Source organism: Carassius gibelio, chromosome B5 (assembly GCF_023724105.1).
Source record: "Carassius gibelio isolate Cgi1373 ecotype wild population from Czech Republic chromosome B5, carGib1.2-hapl.c, whole genome shotgun sequence".
In the NCBI taxonomy this organism is placed as follows: Eukaryota; Metazoa; Chordata; class Actinopteri; order Cypriniformes; family Cyprinidae; genus Carassius; species Carassius gibelio.
In genome coordinates, this window is record NC_068400.1 from 24,209,507 (window position 1) to 24,233,499 (window position 23,993).

The following is a 23,993-nucleotide window of genomic DNA, read 5'->3' on the forward strand; positions in this document are numbered from 1 at the left end:
CTAAGCACTCAGAAGAGAAATAAAGATGTCAAGCCTGGTATTCGTTTTTATGGCAAGTGATTACACAAGATGAAAAGGACACACCTGGCAACATGGCAATTGGAAAAAGCTTAAATCCACTCAAGTAACAGTGTATCGCAGTTCATTTCATCCATCTCACTTGTTCTAAGCAACTTTCAGCATCAAATTGGGACCAGACATACCAAAGACTATTAAAGATTTTAAATACAAATGTGTTCATTATTATTAAATAGACACCCTTTCCACAATGTACTAAACTCCAGTCAGTCGATACCTTTCAAAATCCTTTCCACCTCGAATAAATAATAAATAAATATAGTAATAAATAAACAAATACAGAACCACCTAAGCAGAACTGATGTTTACTGTAGATACATTTTATGATTTTTTTAAATGTGGTATTAAACTATGTTTCAAAAGTTAAGGGTATGCTCACTAAGGCTGCATTTATAATATAAAAAAATACATTTATATGATAAAATATATTATTATATAATAAAACATTAATATTGCAAAATCTGATCCCAAGATCCTTCAGAAATCCTTTGAAACACTATATTATCTAATATTGTTAATATTAGTATCAATATAAGCTGTGCTACTCAATATTTTTATGGAATTGATGATACATTTCTTCAAGATTCAAAGAAGAATCAAAAAGTTATTTTAAATAGAACTCTTTTGTAACATTTAAAATGCCTTTACTGACACTTTTTTATCAGTTTAATGCATCCTTTCTGAAAGTTATAATTTATTTTAAAATAATTACCCAAACATTTGAACAATATATTTATATATGTGTGTGTGTGTGTGTGTGTGTGTGTGTGTGTGTATATGCATATATATACAGTGTACAGTTTTCCCCTAAATGGTACATGTTAGTACTTTAGTGTGTGTTAGTATTTTTTGAAAGGATACCGTGCAGGGACAGTTTTGATCTTTTTTTTTTTTTCTGAGAGAGATGCTGAAATAGTGCGCAGTGAGTCTCACTGAGTCTCAGGTCTACCTGAGGGTAAGAAGTACTGGCTATCTGACAGAAAGGGCATCGCAAAGGTCTGGTATCTGTCCTGTGCAGGAACGCTGTCATGAAGTGGGTTCCTCTTCTGTCTGGCTCTGCAGTTCTGGAACCAAACCTTACAAGAATTCAGTACTTGTGGTTACAATTAAATTTTAAAATCCAATGAGTCACTGTATAAACTTCAGCCTATAAGCATTCTTTACCTGTATGACTCTTCTGCTCAGTCCAGTCATGTCTGCCAGCCTCTGCAGTGTCTGTGCGTCAGGGTTCTTGTCTTGAGTAAAGTGGGTTTGCATAATCTATGTAAATCAGATACACATGCAAGCCCGTGTTTTAGACCATAATCATACCAAAGCACATGCATAGTCCCCTTTTATCACAAGTGGAGAAGAGACATTTATAGCTTACCTGTAGCTGCTCTGAGGTGAATGATGTACGAGGTCTTTTTGGTGGTTTTGGGAGGTACTGTATGGGTAAAGCTCCATCTAAATGTATTATATTTCCTGTTATGATACAAATACCCTTTAATTTATTTTTAAGTGTCTCATATTAGTACATTAATGAGAGATTGTTGTTACTAGTTTACATGTAGAATACTCTTTTAATGTCCTTAAAATAATCAAAAGATTGTTACACATATCCAAGAAAGAGTCGAAATTACCTTTGTCTGACATGTGCTGCAGATTTGGCAGCAATATTTCGTAGTGAAGGCGACAGAGAACCTGATTGTCCATCAAGCCGAACTCCTCTCCTGTAGAAAGCTGCCTTTTGCAGAAGAAGCAAGCGAAGCAGGCAAGATGATATATGTCATTCCCTGCCCTCCGAACCCAGTTATTAGCACTGACTTGAAGGCCACATCGAGTGCATTTTATGCCAAAAGTACTGAGAAAATAAAATAATAATAATTAAATAAAATGAATCACTTAATTAAATATTATTTTCTTGCTGGTAACAAACTTTTTTTTTTTTTTTTTTTACCATTTTAGAATCATGACATTTGTCAGAACAATGTGTTTCTCTTTAACCTAAAAAATGGTTTAGTTTTAAGAGTTTCATCTAAATTTTCTTCAGTAATTTCATCAAAGATTACAGGTTGTGACTTAAGAAAAAAAATCATTTTATTTAGGCCTCTTGTTGGGGGTTTACAGATATTATATATATATATATATATATATATATATATATATATATATGAATATTATGTTATAATATTACATTAATTTCAGAACAAAATGACTAATTCCCACTAAAACTAAAAAAAATGTTTTAGTTATCGCTGCTTTTTTAAATATTTAATTTTAACTTAAAGTTTTCTGTTTAGGCCTACTATATGTATATTTATTTGCATTAATGCAAACTAAGCGCACATTTGCGGTGACCCTATACACGATAGCCATATTATGAAAATCTTCAGAAATGCAGGAAAGCTTGCTGTCAAAAACATTTTACCTGTTATAATCCGTTCTACAGAAAATCTCTGTATTTCTGATGAAGCAGCTGGTATGTTGACTCAAGGACACGGCGCACACCGAGCACTGGAAACATCTCAGATGCCACGTTAATCCATTCACCTGCGTCAACAAACAACGTTAAATAACGTCTTATCTTGTTCAAAACATATTTTTAACCGTCAAATTCATTCGTTATTAAAGCAATATTGCATGTGTTAAATCAAATTATTATAAATGTTCTTTATGTTTCTTTCTCAGTCATTGTGAGGAAGGCTAGCCTAAGCACCTTTAGCATTTCTCGGTCCACAATTTCCTTCGCGCAGCGCGCGCATATCAACAAAGATGAGCGCGATGAACTCCTTGATCTTTTCTCCCCCAAATTCTCCCTCAAACTCCGACAGTGATGGTTCGAGGATGACTTGGAAAAAATATATTTAGAATAAGTTTCATTCATTTTGTGATAAATTAGGCAATATTTTATCTGGTTTGGAGATCAAATGGCTTAAAATAAATAAAAACTTAATTAACCGTGGTTTTACTACTAAAACAAAAACTAGCTACTAAACCAAGGTAACTACAAATTAAACATATTGCCACACTAACCATAGTAAAACTAAAACTGTGGTTATGCAAATAGAAGCTAATCATTAGCCAAGGCAAAAAAATAAATAAAAATAATAATAATAATAATAATTCAGGCTACTTACCATTTCTGTGTGACACTGGACGGAATTTAAAACCGTGTCACCAGACATCACAAGTTAACATTGGTGCTGAATACGGAGGCTTTGCTACACTTATATTAAACCAGGTCCAATTATAACAGAATTATCGATTACACTCTTAACCTCTAATCCCTTCAGAACTGTTATCATATGCCATATAATAAGAGTACAGAGAAAGTCCATATAATTATGATTACTTAAAATGTTCAGACTGGAGACAGCCGGAGTGTAACATTTTAGCTGTCAGTCAAAGGCCACAAGGCCATAATAAAAAAGAAGAAAAGAAAGAAAGAAAGAAATATAAAAATAAATAAATAATACAATGTTTGGGATCAATTCAGGTTTTGCACCAGAGATTGCACCAAAGATTTAAAAACCATGAACAGAAGAATGTGCAATCTGATAGACATAGAGTAAAATAGCCTATCTATCTATCATCTATCTATCTATCTATCTATCTATCTATCTATCTATCTATCTATCTATCTATCTATCTATCTATCTATCTATCTATCTATCTATCTATCTATCTATCTATCTATCTATCTATCTATCTAAGTTTATTTATTTAGCCCATACATTTTATCCATTATTTTTGCATTGACTGTGTGTGTGATAATGACATAGCATGATTTTTACACTGGCATTGAAGAAAATGTCGGAATTTGGAATTTATTATACAATAAAGACATTCATGATGTGCATCCTGGGAAACACTTACCTTCATAATCATTTAAGCTTAAGTTTTTCCATTAAAACATTTTTAAAGACCATAAGAATCTTTGCTTCTTCTTCTTTTTATTTTTATTTTCAATTTTTTTTTGGATGTCTGACAAAACAAATAAAATAAATAAATAAAATACTGGAGACATTCTGCAGTCACTTAATTAAAGGTCCTTCCTAAATGGCAGAGAATAGTAGGAAATTGTAAATAGTAGTGGTGCCTGAAAGGTGTTTACATATAGTTTCCTGTTGATCAGACGAGAGTCAGTTATTCCTAAATACACATACTGTGTACTGAACTGAAACTGCAGCTCTAAAATTATTGTTGTAAACACGTCAAAAGAATTCAACAGTATCCTGTTAGTCCTTGTTGTGGTCCTGCATAAATAATGTTCAAGTTGACAGCATCAGATTTGATGGATTTTTTTAGAGGAACTGAGGGATTTTCAAAAGTTACATGAAGGTATCTCCATGACGATGTGCAGGAATATTAAATGGTTTGATCATTGCAGGGGAACTGAACCAATAAAAGGGCTGAAAAGCTCAAACCTCTTGAACTGATGGTTGTGAAGATATTTTCTTTGCTATGTTCTGTGATTTTGCGGTAGGGAGGTGCAGGACATGTTTAGAATAGAGTAATTTATAGGAAACTTACCCTGAGGGGCAGAGGAGTGTGAGAGTTGGGGCGGTGGAACAGCCAGAGATCGTAAAAAGTCTGATTGTAAAAGATAGCGAGGCTTTTTACTTGAGGGTCTATTTGAACTGTTTTTCAAGGAGCTAGAAACCATTTTAGTGGGGAAATTTCTTTCAGTAGTTTACAACATGTTGGTTCCAAAACTGATAAGTGTGTGTGTGAGGTAGTTCACACCTATTTTTCACCAATTTTGTGTTTTAAATGAGTCGTACTGAATTGGCCTACATTATCATTCAATTTTACATGCGTGCCATGTGCTTTCCTTTTAGAAAAAAGGTCAGTTTTTGTGTTCACCCCATTTCCCTGCTTAGTCTACAGGGCCTTCAGCCAGAACAGTGATCAGTTATTTTCAACTATAAATGAACCTGTCTGCTGGAACAGCAGAATAAGTTTCCTTTAGTTAATGTTAGTTAACTACTTTAGTTAACATGAACTAAACAAGAACAATCCTTCTACAGCATTTATTAATCTTAATTAATGTTAATTTCAATATTTACTAATGCATTGTTCAAAACGAAAGTTGTTAATATTAGTTAATGCACTGTGAATCAACATGGACTAAAATTAACAACTGTATTTTCATTAACAAAGATTAATAAATACAGTAATAAATGTATTGTTCATTGTTTTTTCGTGTTAATTAATAGGCCTAGCTACATTAACTAACATTAACTAATGGAACCTTATTCTAAAGTGATACCGCTTTTTCCCGTTTAATATGATCAGCAATGCAGGGTTTCTTTTTCTTTGTTTCTTTGTAGGTAGAGAATTTATTGGGACGATATAAGGATAAGATAAAACGGAACAAAATGCCGAACCCCGCGCTTATCTATTCATGTGCGCATCTAGTTTTGCTCGGCAGACTCTCACACGGTGGCGCTCCAGGAATGTGCTTTTCTTCTCAGCTGGCGGCGTACTAAACTGTTAGAACCACTGCTAGAAGACCCTTTTCTGGTCTGTTTAGTGAGTTTGGTCTGGTATTTAAGGTTGCTTCCACTAAACTGAAGTTCCTTTCGAGTGTTTTTGTTGTTGTTGTTTTTTACTCATCAATTTGCAAAACGCCTCCGCGAGTCTCTCTCAGTGCAGACTTTGGCATGCTCACGTCTCGCATGTGAAGATATACGACATGGAATTATTTATTTAGTGTTTTGCTTCGTTAACACCACTTTTGAATTCTTCGTATTGCAATCATTTTGTATTTATTACTTGCTGTGTTCCAAACTACAATGAAAGGTGAGCGTTTAACACTTTTAAGACTTTCATATGTAACGTAAATCAACTTTTGTGGCAAACCCTATCAGATATTTCGCTTTTTAGCGTTTAGCTTTTTCCTGAAGTGGACGTTCATCCTGCTGCTGAGTCTCTCCTTATGCGTTGGTGAAGAAAGCCCAACTTCATCAAACATTGGTAAGTATAAATCCATTTATCCAGACATCAATAATAATAATAATAATAATACATAGTTACATTTGTCATAGATATCAGTGTATAACTAAAATTTAGTTTCATTTTCCGTTTTCTGAACTAAGTAATTCATTCATTCATTTTTGTGCTTTCAGAAGATGCATGAAGTGATTTTCTAATTTGAATTCGTCAGTTTATTATTATTCTTTAATAATGATAATGATTTGAGTATATTATCGAGCATTTTCTGTATACTATCTGTGTTATTAAACGTTAAAGCACACAAAGCTTCATCACAGCTCTCCAGCATGACTCTTTCTTTCCTTTGCTCCTCGTTGAGGTATGTGTAAGCAGCAATGGACAAGTCTGATCTTGGTTTGAAAGTTGTGTATGTTATCTTTGCTGTTAGGTTCTCTGTTTACATAGTTTAGTTAATTGAATGACTAAACTGTAGGGATTTTGTTATTGGTAAATACTAGCTTAAGGAATAAATATGCTAGTGGTTGGTTTAAATTTTATCCCGTAATGGTTGTGTTTCTCTGCTCACAGCTGGAAGACTAGAGGATTTTTTTTGTATAATGCATTGATGGAAAGTACTGGAGGGGGGTGGGGTGTTCTGGTTATCTGCTGCACAATTTGTGCACACTAACCACATTTAATTCAACATTTCTTCTATTTTTGGGTTGTGTCTGTCATACTGCTGTCCAAAGAAGTAAAAGGTCATGCCACTGACAGCCATTAGCAAAGATATGATGTGTCTTGTCTATATGAATTAGAATTATCAGGGTAATACTGTTGTCTCATTCCAGTTGAGAATAAATGACTAGTATTGTGAGAAAATGTATTAATTGTTTAGCAAACCACTGAACAACACTGTAGTTCACAGAAAAAGAAAAAAAAAGTGCAAACTGCTGGGCGGTTCCTCCATTAGGGTGATTGTGCGATGCACCACCAAAGCGTGAGAGGGAGGGATCTTTTTCTTTCACATTAAACCACAGTGCGATTCTAGACAGTTTTTTGCTGCCTCTAATTAGTCCAAACAGCCTTGAGTCGCGTTTTGTGAAGTACCGCCCCTTTTTTCAGAGTGCCCTCATAGACTTCCATACAAAGATAATTTTTTTCTGGGAGGGCTCGCACTAATGTACTTTCGTCATCATGCGTAACCTTGCCTTGTGCAAGGATTGGTGGGAACAGTGGCATCAAATAATATTTTAAAACTATTTTGAATTTTAACAACAAGAAAAAATGAAAAACTGCTTTAATATCTTTATCAAATGTGATAATAGAGAAAAAAAAAAAAAAAAAAAAACAGAGAGAGGCAGGGACAGCTAAGCCAACTCAAATTCAGTTGTCAGCTGAACTTTATCGACATCATGGCGAACGTTACTTCAGCGCAGTTTAAGTGAGTAATGTAAGTAAGCAGTTTAATGTAAGGGAGCAATGTAATATAATTTGATATAAGTGAGTAATTTAATTGAAGTGAGCAGTGTAATACAAATTAGCTGTGTAATAATTTAAGTAATGCTGTAAATGAGCAGTGAGTTACTTGAGAAAGTTACTTGAGTTTATTGAACACAATTTATCTTTGGCGGTATGGTTCCTTATGGGTGTTCTTGCTCCCAGAATAATTGAACATACAAGAGCTTTAACATTAACCCCCCGGAACCATCAGCTTAAAAATACATGACAATTAAGAATCTTAGTAATGTCTTTAAAGCAAACAGTGATAATCATGTAGATGTGGTACTGGGACATTTATCCTGTAGCCTGGTTATGAAGATGGGTGTCTGTGGACGTCCATGCCTGCTAAGACTTGAAAGCCTTAGTGTCTGAAACAAAGACGACAACCAGAAGGTGCACAGTAATATGCTCATGCTTATAAGGGAAGGGGGGGAGGGTTGCGAGCCGTTGGGCATACTTACCGAGCAGTGGTGCCACGTATATAGGTCTAATAGGAGAGTGGTAGTGATTGGAGTGATGACAGCTGACTGCATCAGCTGGTCACAGCCTATGCTTCCGTGGCCTGACTGAACTAACGCTGCACTCGATTTGTGTAAGTAGTGATTTTTTATTAAACCGATTTTGAAGTCAAATGTTTTTTGGAAAACCACATCCTGGCTTCAGTCTTTATTTGCTGCCGAATTGTGTTAATATGCATGTAGAAACAAAAGGAGAACAAGGGATTGATTGTTAGAGTATGTTTATTTTGAATGAATACTATAATAGTTCAGTTTTCTTTACATCTTTACATTCTTTATAACCCCCCCCCCCCCCCTCCCCCCCACCCACGAGAATGTGCAGGAGCCGCCACTGTTGCAAATGTCATGCCATTTCAGTCATGCATGATTGTCCATTGCTCAATGCATATCCTTTAGTTAGAGTGTAAAACATTTCATTTAAAAAAACTAATTTGAAAATACTCAGAACTGCATAAAAAAGCACATGATGACACAGGCTTGTCATAATGGTTGCGTAATTATGAGATATAATCTCACATCTAAACTATGCCTGAAATTTTGTAGTGAAATACATTAGGGAATGCTGGGGTGGATGTAAATGTAACCATTCAAAGTCAAAACACCATTAAAACCTTTTACGAATGTAACTTTATTATGGCTTGTTTCCTCTAGTGAATCCATGTTGCTATTACCCTTGTCAAAACCGAGGGATTTGCGTTCGATATGGCCTGGACAGATATGAATGTGACTGCACCAGAACAGGCTTCTATGGAGAAAATTGCACTATATGTATGTATCTTGTTTTTGATCTCATTCTGATTGTATGTTTGTACTGTACTCATTGATTGTATGTTGTCTAAAAAAGATGGACTTAGCTCAGACGTTTCATCTGTTTGATAATGAAAATAAACTGTGTGTACATAATAGTGGTACAAAGATCTGAATTATTTAAACAGATCATGAATGTTTTGGAAGCAGATGCCTCTTTAGACACAGTCCATAATCTATGCCCGCCTATTCCTGGCAAAAGGAAAAGGCTCAGGACCACATTTCACTCTCCCACAACCCTGTTTGTCTTTTAAAGGCAGCCCCGCAGTTTGTATTCTTTTCCATTTCTTTTTTTTTTTCTGTTTCTATTTCCTGTCTCTCTCAACTTGTTAGCGCAAATGATCTGCCGCAGTAAAAGTTTTTGCAGAAAATTCCATTTACTTTGCCATGAGCTCTATGTTGTGATAAGATGATTGTGTTAGATACAAAATAAATAAAAAAAGAGAGAGAAAAAACAAAACAAAAAACCTGATGCATGTGTTATAAAAGAGCTTTGTATTCTGGAATAATTGGTTTGCTTAATTAGTGTCAGTCCAATTTGCACACAAGATTTCAAAGGAATTCCAGGATATCTCATGCATGTCCACATGAATTGTGCATATATTGTACCAATGTAGGGTGATTCATAATCTCAAACAGCTGCACTTTCTCTTTGTTTATTAACAGAGACTCTGTACCTGAATTGTTCTTCTGTCTTTTTCAGCCGAGTTCTGGACGCGAGTCTATCGACTCCTGAAGCCCAGTCCTAGTATTGTCCACTATATCCTCACTCACTTTGACTGGCTCTGGGACATCATCAACAGGACATTCCTCAGGGATTGGATCATGCACAAAGTGCTCACAGGTTAGTTATTCATGCTCTGCATGGGTTGAGTGTTCACATGTTCAAAATTTTGCTCATGTTTATTTATGTAGGAACATTACAGGCATAAATAGGATAATGTGTGTTAGTAGATGGTAAACAAAATGTATTTTGTTTACTTGTGCCCCTGTGCCCCTGTTCCCCATTGAAAAAAATAAACAGGTATGTTTCGAAGCATGATAACTGGTTTAAACTGGATTAAGCTGGTCCTTAGTTGGTCATGAGCTGGTTTAAGTTGGTCCTGAGCAGGGCTCTGAACCGGTTCAAGTAACGAAAATGAAAACCGGAAACGAACGAAATTTCTTATGTCTTTATTGGATCTTTCTGTCTTCTGGCATCAGAATATTTCTGCTTCTTCAGCTGTACATGTATAGATTATTTTACTAGACTTTGGATTTATTGGAGAAAATAAGCACTATGACCAACAAAAGTGTACAATTCGATGCAGTCAAAAGTGGGACAATTTGATTTAGAATAGTTTGCATGAGCATGATTATAAACAGTTTGTAAAAAGCGGCCTAGATGAGTTTACCTGTTCAGAAAATGTATTTATTATTATAGTTGTATTTTATGGCATACGATAAAAGAAAACGAAAATATCTTGAGCTTGTGTTAACCGCAGACCTTATTTTAGCAGTCTAACCAAAGCCAATTCAGAACGCCCACTGACCTGAGGATTAACTCTTTATCAAGTTAGCATAAGGGAAGAGGAGAATAAGTTCACTCACAGAGTCTAAACATCATGTTTTATCAGCACAGACATTGAAGTCTTTGGTTACTTTCAGACCACACGTGTAGTTTAGACAGAAATTCTGTTTAAACTCTTGGTCGATAGATGAGATGTTGTCTGTTTTCTTTGCTTTGGTAAAACTGTCTGTAATCGAAACGGTTTGGATGTAGTTCAGATAGCTGTGTGTCTGACCAGGGCTTTCAATTATTGTGATTTATCATACTCTGAGTCTGCACTGCAGTGGTTGTCAGAGCAAATGGAAGGGTGTGAATTAATCTTTCCTAGTTTTTTTTTTCTTTTCTTGTAAAGGGAGTCTCCTTTAACTCAGCATCCTTACCTTATTTTCTCAGCCACCACTTTGTTTTAAGTGGCCCCTTTTCTAATGTACAGCCCCTTTTTATCATTTCCTCCCAGCTGGCGCTCTGCAGTGTGTTTCTGTAAAGACATTCAAGTCAGATAGACTTTATGTAATGAAATTGTGTTTGCAAGATACACCAGAGTCACAGGAGGCTATCATTTAAATCTGTGCTCATTTTGAGCCCCGCCGCCACTTGCCATGGCAACGCTCATGTACTCTACAAAGAGGCCCTCAAATACCTCATGTTCTTCACACTGCCGTGGGCCAAAAGATTTCCTGGTGCGAGCCAAGGTACTGAATATCCTGAGGTATTAAGTGTAATAGAGAGCAAGTTATTTCAGAATAAGGCTATCTGTGTGAAGGTGTTTCTCAATTTTTTTGTTGATACCTCCCTTTTTAAATGAGTGGAACTTTTATGCACCTCCATATTACCCACAATATCAGCTGCATATTTATTGAATACCTGCTGTGTGAAAAACATTTCCTTTCCACGTTTTTTGAAAAACACTTGCTGCTTTTGAGATGGGATATGTGTAAAGGTAGGTATACTTATTACTTTAACCCTTGATCAGCCCTTGGGGTCCAGTTGACCCCATTAGAATTTTCCTTAATAAATAAATAAATATCATAAAGTTGCAAGTAGAATTTGAATTTGAAGCTTGAATAAAAATTGGTACAGTGGCCGAGAGAGCTCAACACACTGCAACTTAAGAAAACACATGGAAATTGAAAAAACACCAGCAAATGAAGAAAACATCTTCATCAGTTTGACAACACAAGTGTTGCAAATCATCACAAGACATGCATATAACGAAACGCGCTTCAAATAATCACAACACATGCATATAACGGAACGCGCTGCAAATCATCACAACACATGCATATAACGAAATGCGCTGCAAATTATCACAAGACATGCATATAACGGAACGCGCTGCAAATCATCACAACACATGCATATAACGGAACGCACTGCAAATCATCACAAGACATGCATATAACGAAACGCGCTTCAAATAATCACAACACATGCATATAACGGAACGCGCTGCAAATCATCACAACACATGCATATAACGAAATGCGCTGCAAATTATCACAAGACATGCATATAACGGAACGCGCTGCAAATCATCACAACACATGCATATAACGGAACGCACTGCAAATCATCACAAGACATGCATATAACAAAATGCGCTGCAAATCCTTCACAACACATCGTATAACGAAACGCTTCAAATTAGGGCTGTGTGATTGTAACCATAAAAGTAGCCCATGTGTTATTGAAGTCAGTTGATTACTTTATTTTGTAAACAGACTGAAATGTAATTTTTTTCATTGCCTACAAAAAAAAAAAAAAAACTGAATTGTGCACTCAACACCACATAAGGAGTAGAAGGCAGAGCAGAAGACACTGCACTCAAACCGTACTGGTTCTCGCATGTATACTTTTACACACAGATTGGAATGTGTGAAAGTGAATGATATTTGGAAACTCCCTTACAGTGCACCCGCCTTTCATTTTGAAAACCACAGCTGTATGTGCAGATCATGCAGTGCTGTATCTTACCTTTGCTAAGTTTTTATGTTGCATAATGATTTGTTTGCTTGACATCTTTTGACTGTACACCCATAGCTGGGGAGGTAAATGTGCAAGAATTCTTTCACATAAATATTTGCACAGCCCAGAGTCAGTAAAGTCTTTGATGTTTCCAGTTGTTGATTTTCAGCCCGAGAAAATAACTGTTAAATAGTAGGAAAAGGTTTTGTGTAGTGGTTGATCTAGAGATATATATGACAGCAAATAAAATGTATGCATAATTTCTGGCCTTTAATTCAGTGTTTATTATTCTAGATATTATTTTGTCTGATGGTGTTCTTAAATGTTCTTTCTATTACAGTAAGGGCCAACTTAATCCCAAGTCCCCCGACGTACAATTCCAAATATGACTACTTGAACTGGGAAGCGTATTCCAACATCACCTACTACACAAGAATCCTTCCCCCAGTCCCTCAGGACTGCCCCTTGCCAATGGGAACCAAAGGTAAGAGACTATAATCAAACGTTACCCCCAAATCACTAGTGGCTATTCCTTCTGATGGACACATGAACTGAAAATACATTTTTCCTCATAAGAAGCTATATTAAAATGCTCCAAGTATATCAGTATACTAAAGTCACAGGAAATAGCTTGTGTTCTGTGTCTGTGGTAAAACCATTCCATGTGTCTCTCAGGGAAAATGAAGCTTCCAGACCCCAAGCTTCTGGCAGAGAAGTTCCTGTTAAGGCGGAATTTCAGACCGGATCCTCAGGGAACAAATTTAATGTTCGCATTTTTCGCTCAGCACTTCACGCACCAGTTTTTTAAGACTCACAACCATGTCGGACTTGGGTTCACTAAAGGTCTGGCTCATGGGGTGAGTCACAGTTTTTACAGTTGAATATTTGATCTCAATTAACCAATCACATAAAGAGCTTTTAAAAGTCTGTGCAGATGTTTTTTGTTGATGAGAGAGATGATAAAAATGTTTCTCTTGGACACCGAACACCTTTTTGTGCAGAGAAATAACTTAGTGCTGTTTTTTCACAGGAACCACACCAATACTCATGTTACATATAGTGTTGGAAGAAATGAGGGAAGGGTCAACAAATCTTTATCTCATTATCATTGCACACAAGCTTAATTTTATATAGTATTTACAGGAAGGTGGAAAGGAATTTATAGTTGATTGTTTCAAATATGTGTTGTACAGTACACTCTCAGAACAAAACTGTCACTTTTGGCTGGGGTACCCTGCAGTACAAAAGCTTTTAACCCTAAATGGTTCATATTAATTCCCTCAAGGTACAGTACATATCAGTACTTTAAAAGAACAGGGCCCGGTTCCCCAAAACGTTCTTATCGCTAAGTAGTTCTTAACCTATTCCTTAACCTCTCTCTTAACGTTATGGCACGCTAAGTAAGTAAGCTCTCTCTTAGCGTTGTTAGAGCTCAAAACTCTAGTCACCGCCACTGTGCAGCAGTATTTTTTTTACATTTTGAGGTCAAAATATAGTATGTTGACAATATTGTGGCTAAACAATGATTTTATGTTATAGACATTTTAAGACTCATAATAAATTATGTTCGCAATGGATACAGGCCTATTTATGAAGTTAACTTTATGTGGTATCAGAACTAATATGGTGGTAATTAGCCTAGGCTATTTTGTAATGTAATTAAAGCGAATTGGCAATCACTTTTGATAATGAAAATCTAGCAAACAATTTGGCTCTAAATGGCTAAGATCTATAAATGGGTAAGCATGGTGGTGTCCAGTAAGCGACCAACAATGGCAGCGATCCAACGTGTCCTTGTATTGAATCAAAGACGGCGCCGGCCGTTTAGTCCATGTCAATTTTTTTATTAGGCAAAACTTAAGCCCTTTTGACATTTTGCCTGACGTGGCTAAATAAATAAATAAAAAATCGCCTCCCAAGACAGCTCATTATGGAGCTGCTGGACCTTCTCAGACCTGCGCTTGCCAGGCAAACGCGGCGGAATTTTGCTTTAAGCCCTGAAGTCCAGCTGCCTGCAGCGCAAGGTTTTTTTTTTTTTTTTTTTTTTTTTTTGCTACAGAGAGCTTCATCGAGGTCGTGGGAGAGGGCTATGGCCTAATCAAGACCTCGGTGTGGAGGTGCGTCCACACTGTCACCAACACCCTTCTCTGCCATGGCGGGGATTACATCCTGGTGGATGGCACACTCGTCCCTATCGCCAATTCATCAGTGATTGATCAGGCTTACATATCGCAAAAGGGATACGCGGCCATAAACGTGAAGGTTATAGTGGACCATCTAAAGGGGTGTGATCTCTGACCTGGTGGCAAGGTCCAGCAACACTTCAAGTTCCTCTGACGAGAAGCTTGGTGCCCTTTTTTACGTTGCTTCCCCAGGATCTAACTCTCTCTCTCAGTTCATTGTAGATAGGTTGCTTTTTATTGAAAACATTAACCAATGGCAATCAATACCGCATTAAACAGAAGTAACTGCAGCTGCTTGCCAATCAATTCTGATTGTACCTTACCATTAATATAAAAGTGTATTATATAATTTTTAGAAGTCGTTAAACCCATGTCAAGAAGTGGCAAAACGGGATAAGGAGGGTGGAAGATTAGCGAGCGATACCCGGTTCGTCTTACCGTCACTACATACTGTGTGAACATATTACTGACCATTTGATAATTTAATTTATAGTCTATATTCTACTGATAACTTAAACTATGTTAAAATAAATGTTACTGTAATAATTTGAGGAATGTTCATTTGCATAGAATGTGTTGTCGTTCTTAACGCTGTATTGCACCTTCGCGTGAAGTGGAAAATCGACTAATGAGCAATCGATGGCAACTAATTCAGCACCCTCACTTTGGACAGCGCTCTTGTAACGTCGGACGTAAGAGGCAGCATGTTAAGTAGGGATGCACGATATTGGATTTTGGCCGATATTCGATATGCCGATATTTTCAAAATAATTTTGGCCGATGCCGATACCGATATCGATATATATACAAATATATACTGATATATTTAAACTTTCATTTTACTGAAGAGAAATCCATGTATCTCTTCTGTACTGATTCTACCATAAATGTATTATTTTACAAATGAAGACAGACATTCCCATCTGAAAAACAGGTCAATTATTTCACTTGGAGAATATCGGTTTGGCTCATCGGCAGAAATAGTCATATCGGCCGATACCGATGATGGACATTTTAAGCTTTTATCGGCCGATACCGATGTTGTGCCGATATTATCGTGCATCCCTAATGTTAAGAAGCTTCCTAAGGGACACTTCGGGGAACACACTTAGGAACATAAACAACTTTGGTAATATATATCTTTCGAGGTCTTCTTCTAAAAGTGAGAGTTATCGGGAAACTGGGACCAGAATAGTTTCTTTTGAAATGGCACCAGTGACAGTTCTGTAACATTTTTTTGTGAAAGTTTGTGTTAAGTGTTGTGAAAAACACAAAACTTAGTTTGAATAATGAAGTTTTGTACAGTATTATTAAGTTCCCCCAATAACATGAATTACCAAATGCTCCCTGGGCGCTGCAGGTTAAATGGATGCCTACTGCTCCGGGTGTGTTCCCGGTTTGTGTGTGTTCACTGCTTTGTGTGTGCACTTTGGATGGGTTACTGTATATGCAGAGCACGAATTCTGAGTATGGGTCACCATACTTGGCTGAATGTCACTTTAACTTTTTTCACTTTAGAAAAAAGTCCTCATCCTCCATAAAATGCGCAGCACACATCTGAATATTTGGTTTGAACTGTTTCGGAGAAGTGCTGAAATACAACTTCACCACTGATTTCTAGTCGTAAAGCCAAACAAGTAGTTTAGCTTCCACAATGAAATACACTGTGACTGTACGCCATGGCAGCGGCGGCAATAGCGAGAATAAAAGTTACACCTTCTTTCTTGGCATGAACATTTGGCGACGTTATGCAAATCTTCCCACATCGTGACGTAGAGATGTGGGGGCGTGTTAGAACAAGCCGTTTTAGGAGGGGTGTGGACGAGTCTTAACTTTGATAAAGAATATCTCTTTGGATTTTAGCAAATTAACAGATCTTCTTTATGCACCAAGAGCTTGTAACACTCCAAAGAGAAAGTAAAAATTGAAATCGCATCATATGACGTCTTTAAAAGTGTCTGTATTTGATTGCATGTTGAAAACTAGGTGGATGCTGGACACATTTATGGAGATACTCTTGATCGCCAGCTGGACCTCAGACTGCACAAAGACGGGAAGTTGAAGTACCAGGTACTGTTCATCAGTTAAACATCAGGCATGCTGTGTGGAGTCCCCAGTCTTGCTAGGCTGAGCTGTCTCCAAGTAAATGTGATATGTCATTCTGTTTATTTCTCATTTAAGAAACATATTTGTAAAACATATGATCTATCAATCTGAGGATCTCTCTTCTATCACTTATACCATAAAACAACACTTTATCCTGAGTCATAATTAATTGTTTTATAAATGATATATGCAGATTTTTTCTGCTCGTGTTTCCTGAATGAGGTCCTGTGCAGTTTTAGTTACTACACTTTGCAGCTATGTGCAATCATTTCCTTCTGAATGTCTGTGTGGATAACCTCATATTGTGGACGCAGAATTGTGGGCGTGAACATATGGTTTTTGTTAAGCCTCAGTGATGTCATTTAGGATGGTGCACACTGTTTAGTCTAGTCTCTAGTGTGATTATGCCATATACAGTATTGTTCAAAATAATAGCAGTACAATGTGACTAACCAGAATAATCAAGGTTTTTAGTATATTTTTTATTGCTACGTGGCAAACAAGTTACCAGTAGGTTCAGTAGATTGTCAGAAAACAAACAAGACCCAGCATTCATGATATGCACGCTCTTAAGGCTGTGCAATTGGGCAATTAGTTGAAAGGGGTGTGTTAAAAAAAAATAGCAGTGTCTACCTTTGACTGTACAAACTCAAAACTATTTTGTACAAACATTTTTTTTTTCTGGGATTTAGCAATCCTGTGAATCACTAAACTAATATTTAGTTGTATGACCACAGTTTTTTAAAACTGCTTGACATCTGTGTGGCATGGAGTCAACCAACTTGTGGCACCTCTCAGCTGTTATTCCACTCCATGATTCTTTAACAACATTCCACAATTCATTCACATTTCTTGGTTTTGCTTCAGAAACAGCATTTTTGATATCACCCCACAAGTTCTCAATTGGATTAAGGTCTGGAGATTGGGCTGGCCACTCCATAACATTAATTTTGTTGGTTTGGAACCAAGACTTTGCCCGTTTACTAGTGTGTTTTGGGTCATTGTCTTGTTGAAACAACCATTTCAAGGGCATGTCCTCTTCAGCATAGGGCAACATGACCTCTTCAAGTATTTTAACATATGCAAACTGATCCATGATCCCTGGTATGCGATAAATAGGCCCAACACCATAGTAGGAGAAACATGCCCATATCATGATGCTTGCACCTCCATGCTTCACTGTCTTCACTGTGTACTGTGGCTTGAATTCAGAGTTTGGGGGTCGTCTCACAAACTGCCTGTGGCCCTTGGACCCAAAAAGAACAATTTTACTCTCATCAGTCCACAAAATGTTCCTCCATTTCTCTTTAGGCCAATTGATGTGTTCTTTGGCAAATTGTAACCTCTTCTGCACATGCCTTTTTTTTAACAGAGGGACTTTGTGGGGGATTCTTGAAAATAGATTAGCTTCACACAGACGTCTTCTAACTGTCACAGTACTTACAGGTAACTCCAGACTGTCTTTGATCATCCTGGAGGTGATCATTGGCTGAGCCTTTGCCATTCTGGTTATTCTTCTATCCATTTTGATGGTTGTCTTCCGTTTTCTTCCACGTCTCTCTGGTTTTGCTCTCCATTTTAAGGCATTGGAGATCATTTTAGCTGAACAGCCTATCATTTTTTGCACCTCTTTATAGGTTTTCCCCTCTCTAATCAACTTTTTAATCAAAGTACGCTGTTCTTCTGAACAATGTCTTGAACGACCCATTTTCCTCAGCTTTCAAATGCATGTTCAACAAGTGTTGGCTTCATCCTTAAATAGGGGCCACCTGATTCACACCTGTTTCTTCACAAAATTGATGACCTCAGTGATTGAATGCCACACTGCTATTTTTTTGAACACATCCCTTTCAACTAATTCAACTAATTGCCCAATTGCACAGCCTTAAGAGCGTGCATATCATGAATGCTGGGTCTCATTTGTTTTCTGAGAATCTACTGAACCTACTGGTAACTTGTTTGCCACGTAGCAATAAAAAAATATACGAAAAACCTTGATTATTCTGGTTAGTCACATTGTACTGCTATTATTTTGAACAATACTGTAGTTCACTAATCGAAACCTTTTAAAGAGATCTCAGGAAAGAAAGTTTCATTTGATCCAAAAAAAAATACAAGAAAAAAATAAATATTAAAATAACTGTTCTCTGTTTCGATTGTTTTGATATATTTTAAAATGTAATTTATTCCTGATTGCAAAACTAAATTGTCAGCAGCCAACTGCAGTCTTCAGTATGATTGTTCAGAAATCCTTCTGATATGCTGATTTGGTGCTCAAGAAGCATTCTTATTATTATAAATGTTGAAAACCGTGCTGCTTAATATTTCTGTGGTAAGCATGATACATTTCTGGATACTCTGATGAAGCAAAAGCTCAAAAGAATGGTATTTCTTTGATTATTACTGGTAGTGCAAAGAGAAAGGAGGAAACATTACAGCATTTTACAATATTTTTTTCTGTTTGGCTCTGATGTAGGTGATAAATGGTGAGATGTATCCCCCCACAGTGCTAGATGCACCGGTCAAAATGAGCTACCCACCGTCTGTCCCGCTGGAGCGGCAGCTGGCCATTGGGCAAGAAGTGTTTGGCCTGCTGCCGGGTCTCAGTATGTACGCCACCTTGTGGCTGCGTGAGCACAACCGTGTATGTGATATCATTAAACAAGAACATCCTACCTGGGGGGATGAGCAGCTGTTTCAGACCACCAGGCTCATTATTATAGGTACAGATTTCCTTGAATCTGCTAGCTTTTATTTTGCTTGGGATCCTTTTGTTGATATGTGTCTGTTACAAAAATTTATATCAAAATGGACATATTACAATAACTATGTTCAAAGAATACATTAATATATATATATATATTACATTGAAAATAATGTACTATAATAATATAAATAATGCAATTTACATTCCAGCTCATTGTAAAATGACAAATCTGTTATGTGATATTTTTTTTTTTCAGACCCTGAATATCTTTGTAAAATAGTTTTACAAAAGTGCTTACAGTTCTCCACTGTGCAACCCTCTTTACATAATGTTTTTATTCACTTATTAAAAAAAAACATGAATTGTAAAATGTTGACTCCATTAACTCCAGGTGAGACCATTCGTATTGTGATCGAGGACTATGTGCAGCATCTGAGTGGTTACCGGCTGAAGCTGCACTTTGATCCCACGCTGCTGTTCACCTCTCAGTTCCAGTACCAGAACCGCATCGCTGTGGAGTTCAATCAGCTTTACCACTGGCACCCACTCATGCCTGACAGCTTCCAAATCGATGGAGATGACATTCACTACCCTCAGTTCATTTTCAACACCTCTGTCCTCACCCACTACGGGGTGGAGAAACTGGTTGAAGCCTTCTCAACTCAACCCGCGGGACAGGTAATGGCACCATGAGGACTGTGGGGGGTTTAATGACTTAAACATCTGCTCCAAAAGAGAAACAAATATCCGTTTCATAATGAGGTGCAATGACCCTTCTCCTTAAGGAAGTTAGAATATTGTAGGTTCTCAGGACTTAGTCTGTTTTTGTCATTTCAAGGCTCATTTCCAATGAGTTTACCACGCTCATCTATTGAAACTTGTCTGTTAGTGTTCCCAAGATCGTAAAGGAATATTCCACCCAAAAATGATAAAAACCTCAGTTTGTGTTCACCTTACACATCTGGGACAGCAAGAGGGTGAGGAAATGATGAGAGAATTTAAATTTTTGGGTGGAAAATCTCTTTAAGTGGATTAGAGATTAACTGAGCCGTTTAAGGCAGAAAGATTTGCATTGTTTACAGTTAAAGTGTGAGGTTTAATCTGGTTGATATGTTGCTAAGAAACTGATATGACAGGATGATTTCTTTTAGATAAACAGTAAGCCTATGTTATCATAACATAATCAGATGTATGAGTAGTATCACACCAATTTTTTTCCTGCAGAATATCAACAAAAGCGCTGTAAAACCTTAACTAATGCTGACCTTATTTTTAATTGAACATAGTATAATTTCACTACTGAAATTTAATTTTTTTTAATCATATAAATCTATTTGTGTTGTGACAGATTGGAGGTGGTCATAATATTCACAGAGTGGTGCTCAAAGTAGCTGAAGGGGTCATCAATGAATCAAGGGAGCTTCGACTTCGGCCCTTTAATGAATATCGGAAGAGATTCAATCTCAAACCCTACACGTCATTCTCAGAATTGACAGGTATGATTGTTCTACAAATTTTAAAGCTTCATTTTCAAATTAAAATCACAAGGGAAGACAAATCATCATCACTGATGCCTGTAAAGAGCTTCTTGTGATTTCTTCAATGTGCAGTTTTTTCTCAATGTGACAGATTTATCATTTTGAATGAAAATTAGCTCAAAATGTATTTACCCTCAGGCAATCCAAGATAGAGTAGGTGAGTTTGTTTCTCATGTATTTATGAGAACATGCTGAAAATTCAAGGTCAAGATTTAAAGGGGTCATCGGATGTGACTTGCACTTTTAAAAGTAGTTGGCAGTAGTGTGTGTTCACAACCACCCTATAATTATAAAGATCCACCCAGTGTTTTTTTTTTTTTTTTAATCTCGTTAAAATAATTTCCCTTTCCTTATATCAAGCCATTCTCAGAAGCCTGTCTGTGTGACGTCACACAGACACAGGCCGTCCCACGGTTGCTGACTGACACTAGAGTTTTACCTTAGACCCGCCCCGAGTGAGCTGTCATCAGTCCAGCATTGTTTCCCCGCTGGAGCAGGAGTAGACAAGAATAGCTAGTGTTTGAGGTGTTCTGTTGTTGGATGTTATAAACGTAGCAGTTGTCATTTACTCCTGACATCTGAGCTGCTGAAGATGCAGTTGATTACTTTTGTTTTTGAAGGGAATGTGCCGATCCCTGATCTACCTAAATTAATTTATGTTTGCGAGAATCATTCGTGATCCTGCCTCACCTACAGAAGTACTATAAGAGTCTTTTATGATTCTTTGCAAATCACCTTTCCTAATAACATGCTGGTTAGCAAGTTCTGTGGCTAAAGTGAATAGTTTCAAGAGAACAGCTTGTTACCCCACGGAAGACAGGGGTGGGGTCAGCAGAGCTCATTAGCATGTAAAGGGACATGCACTAAAACGGCTTGCTGTAAGGAGAACTGTTTTTGACAGAGTAAAAAAATAGTTTTTTACACTACAATTGAGAAATTTTAACCAAAGTATATTATAGACTTTTTATTAAGACCCTAAAGAATCATATCACTGGATTATACCAAAAATGCCAATTCGCTGAAATTAACTCCAGCCATCCAAGATGTAGTTTTGCTTCTTTATTTCAACAGATTTTTGATAAATTAAGCATTACAGCATTTGCTCACCAGTGGATGCTCTGCAGTGAATGGGTGCCGTCCAAACAGCTGATAAATACATCACAATAATCCACAAGTAATCCACACGACTCCAGTTCAGTTCATCAATGAACATCTTGTGGAGTGAAAAGCTATGTGTTTGCCATAAACAAATCAATCAATAAATACGTTTTTAACTTCATACTGTTGCTTCTATCTAAAATATGAGTCATTTGTCCATAATACTGCTTTCTCCAGTGAAAAGTAATTTATCTGAATCCAGAGAGTTATTTGCAGACACCAATCTTTGTTTATAAGTGAAAACAGTCCAAAGCGCCAAAACACTGCTGGTAATTTCAGACATTAATTGCTGGACTGAAGTTAAGTAGATTTTTCTACCCATGCACCCATTCACTGTGAAGGATCCATTGTTGATCAAGTGATGTCATGCTAATTTTCTCCAAATCTGTTCCCATGAAGAAAAAAACTTCTGCATTATCTTGAATGGCCTGACGGTAAATACATTTTAAGCTAATTTCCATTTTTCATGTTTAAACAATGTGAATGGGTGGTCATCACACAGCACAACACACTATCCACCAGGCCACATATTTATGTATTTATTTTTTACAGGAGAAGAAGAGATGGCTAAAGAACTAGAGGAACTGTATGGTGATATTGATGCTATGGAGTTCTACCCAGCTCTTTTGGTAGAGAAAACAAGATCTGGTGCAATATTTGGTGAAAGCATGGTGGAAATGGGGGCCCCATTTTCCCTTAAAGGCCTCATGGGAAATCCTATTTGCTCGCCTGAGTACTGGAAGCCCAGTACATTTGGGGGGAAGACAGGTTTTGATATAGTAAACTCTGCTACTTTAAAGAAACTGGTTTGCCTCAATACAAAATGGTGTCCGTATGTGTCTTTCCATACTCCTCCACCAGAATATAAACAACAGAGGACATCTCACGGTGAACTTTAGCATAAAGTACTTCTGGAATCTGTTTTAACTTCTAATTACAGATGTAAATGATAATGAATTATCTTGTAAATCAGAACTGAATTAGTAATGACAATTATTAGAGTTGTTATTTGTAACAAGGTGACTGAAGAATTAATTTTGATAGTATTACAAGAATGTTTATTATAAAATACATGGGCATTTTGTGGATTTAACTAACCCTTTGCTAAGCCCTGCCATAAAAACATTACTTAAGCAACTGTTGCCATCTGCCATCTTTTGTTCATTTTTAATACAATCCCACAATACATTCTCACCTGCTTTTAGAGCACATTTTACTGAAAATCATGCTGTTTATGGTAATCTCATAACTAAAGGGGGTGGAGCTTAACAAAGGATCAGTTAGAGAATTGACTAAAAGTTTGGTGATTTTTTTTAACTTTGTTTAATGGACCTCATATTGCCAAACAACCATCCATTTTTTAAACCGCTTATCCTATGTAGAGTCATTGTAGTCTATCCCATTGAGTGGACAGATGACCTGACCATCACAGGCAAAATAAACGTTTAGCTTTCATTCAAAGTCAAAAAAAGAAAAAAAGGATTCCGTCCATTTTATGTTTATGCTGAAAAAATGAATTGTATTTGCTGCATCTTAGTCTGTTCTGTTAAGTCAATTCCAATGCACTGTTCAACTTGAAATAAGTAATTTACCTTGAACTGTGGATTTGTGACGGCCAGTGTTTTCGCTTCTTTTTTTAGTGTTCACTTTTGGGTTCATTTATGTTCTTTGACATGAATGAATGTAACCTGATAATATTCTTGTATGTTTTCCAAGCAAAATATAGTAATTTGTAGCACCATTACTGAAATTTTTCTGCAGTATGATGTCAAAAAGAAATCTACCTGTGTGTCTGATCATTTACAAAAGAAGTTTAAAAATAAAACTGCAAATTTTACAACAAAATGTTCAAATGGCTCTTTACCATTTCCAACAATCTCAAAAAAAAATATCAGTTTGTGGACTCTAATAAAGACAATAACAATTCACATGAAGGAATTAATCCATCACACCATGACCTGTTCT

At 36.7% G+C, this 23,993-nt stretch overlaps 2 protein-coding genes across 2 annotated transcripts; one reads left to right on the top strand and one right to left on the bottom strand.

The window, feature by feature from the left end:
- Window positions 1-999: 999 nt before the first annotated feature.
- On the bottom strand, window positions 1,000-3,942 carry lhx6b (LIM homeobox 6b). Its single transcript, XM_052556977.1, has 7 exons — window positions 3,937-3,942; window positions 2,777-2,908; window positions 2,489-2,610; window positions 1,701-1,921; window positions 1,448-1,524; window positions 1,243-1,338; window positions 1,000-1,154 (listed from the first exon to the last, which is right to left on the bottom strand). Exons 1-7 carry the CDS (start codon window positions 3,940-3,942, stop codon window positions 1,008-1,010), a joined length of 801 nt encoding a protein of 266 aa, XP_052412937.1. The 3' UTR covers window positions 1,000-1,007.
- A 1,553-nt stretch (window positions 3,943-5,495) lies between these two features.
- Window positions 5,496-23,873, top strand: ptgs1 (prostaglandin-endoperoxide synthase 1). Its single transcript, XM_052557339.1, has 11 exons — window positions 5,496-5,865; window positions 5,950-6,039; window positions 8,667-8,783; window positions 9,526-9,666; window positions 12,677-12,820; window positions 13,012-13,193; window positions 16,506-16,589; window positions 19,102-19,348; window positions 19,724-20,010; window positions 20,681-20,828; window positions 22,581-23,873. The coding sequence occupies exons 1-11, from the start codon at window positions 5,859-5,861 to the stop codon at window positions 22,925-22,927; spliced, it is 1,794 nt and encodes a 597-aa protein (XP_052413299.1). The 5' UTR covers window positions 5,496-5,858; the 3' UTR covers window positions 22,928-23,873.
- Window positions 23,874-23,993: the final 120 nt, after the last annotated feature.

Bases quoted from the DNA above. Each gene is read 5' to 3' on its own strand.
- ptgs1 (XM_052557339.1), top strand. The intron at 8,784-9,525 runs GTATGTATCTTG...TGTCTTTTTCAG, and splicing joins TGGAGAAAATTGCACTATAT to CCGAGTTCTGGACGCGAGTC. The intron at 9,667-12,676 runs GTTAGTTATTCA...TTTCTATTACAG, and splicing joins CATGCACAAAGTGCTCACAG to TAAGGGCCAACTTAATCCCA.
- lhx6b (XM_052556977.1), bottom strand. The intron at 1,525-1,700 runs GTAATTTCGACT...TAATACATTTAG, and splicing joins GCAGCACATGTCAGACAAAG to ATGGAGCTTTACCCATACAG. The intron at 1,155-1,242 runs GTAAAGAATGCT...AATTCTTGTAAG, and splicing joins TGAGCAGAAGAGTCATACAG to GTTTGGTTCCAGAACTGCAG.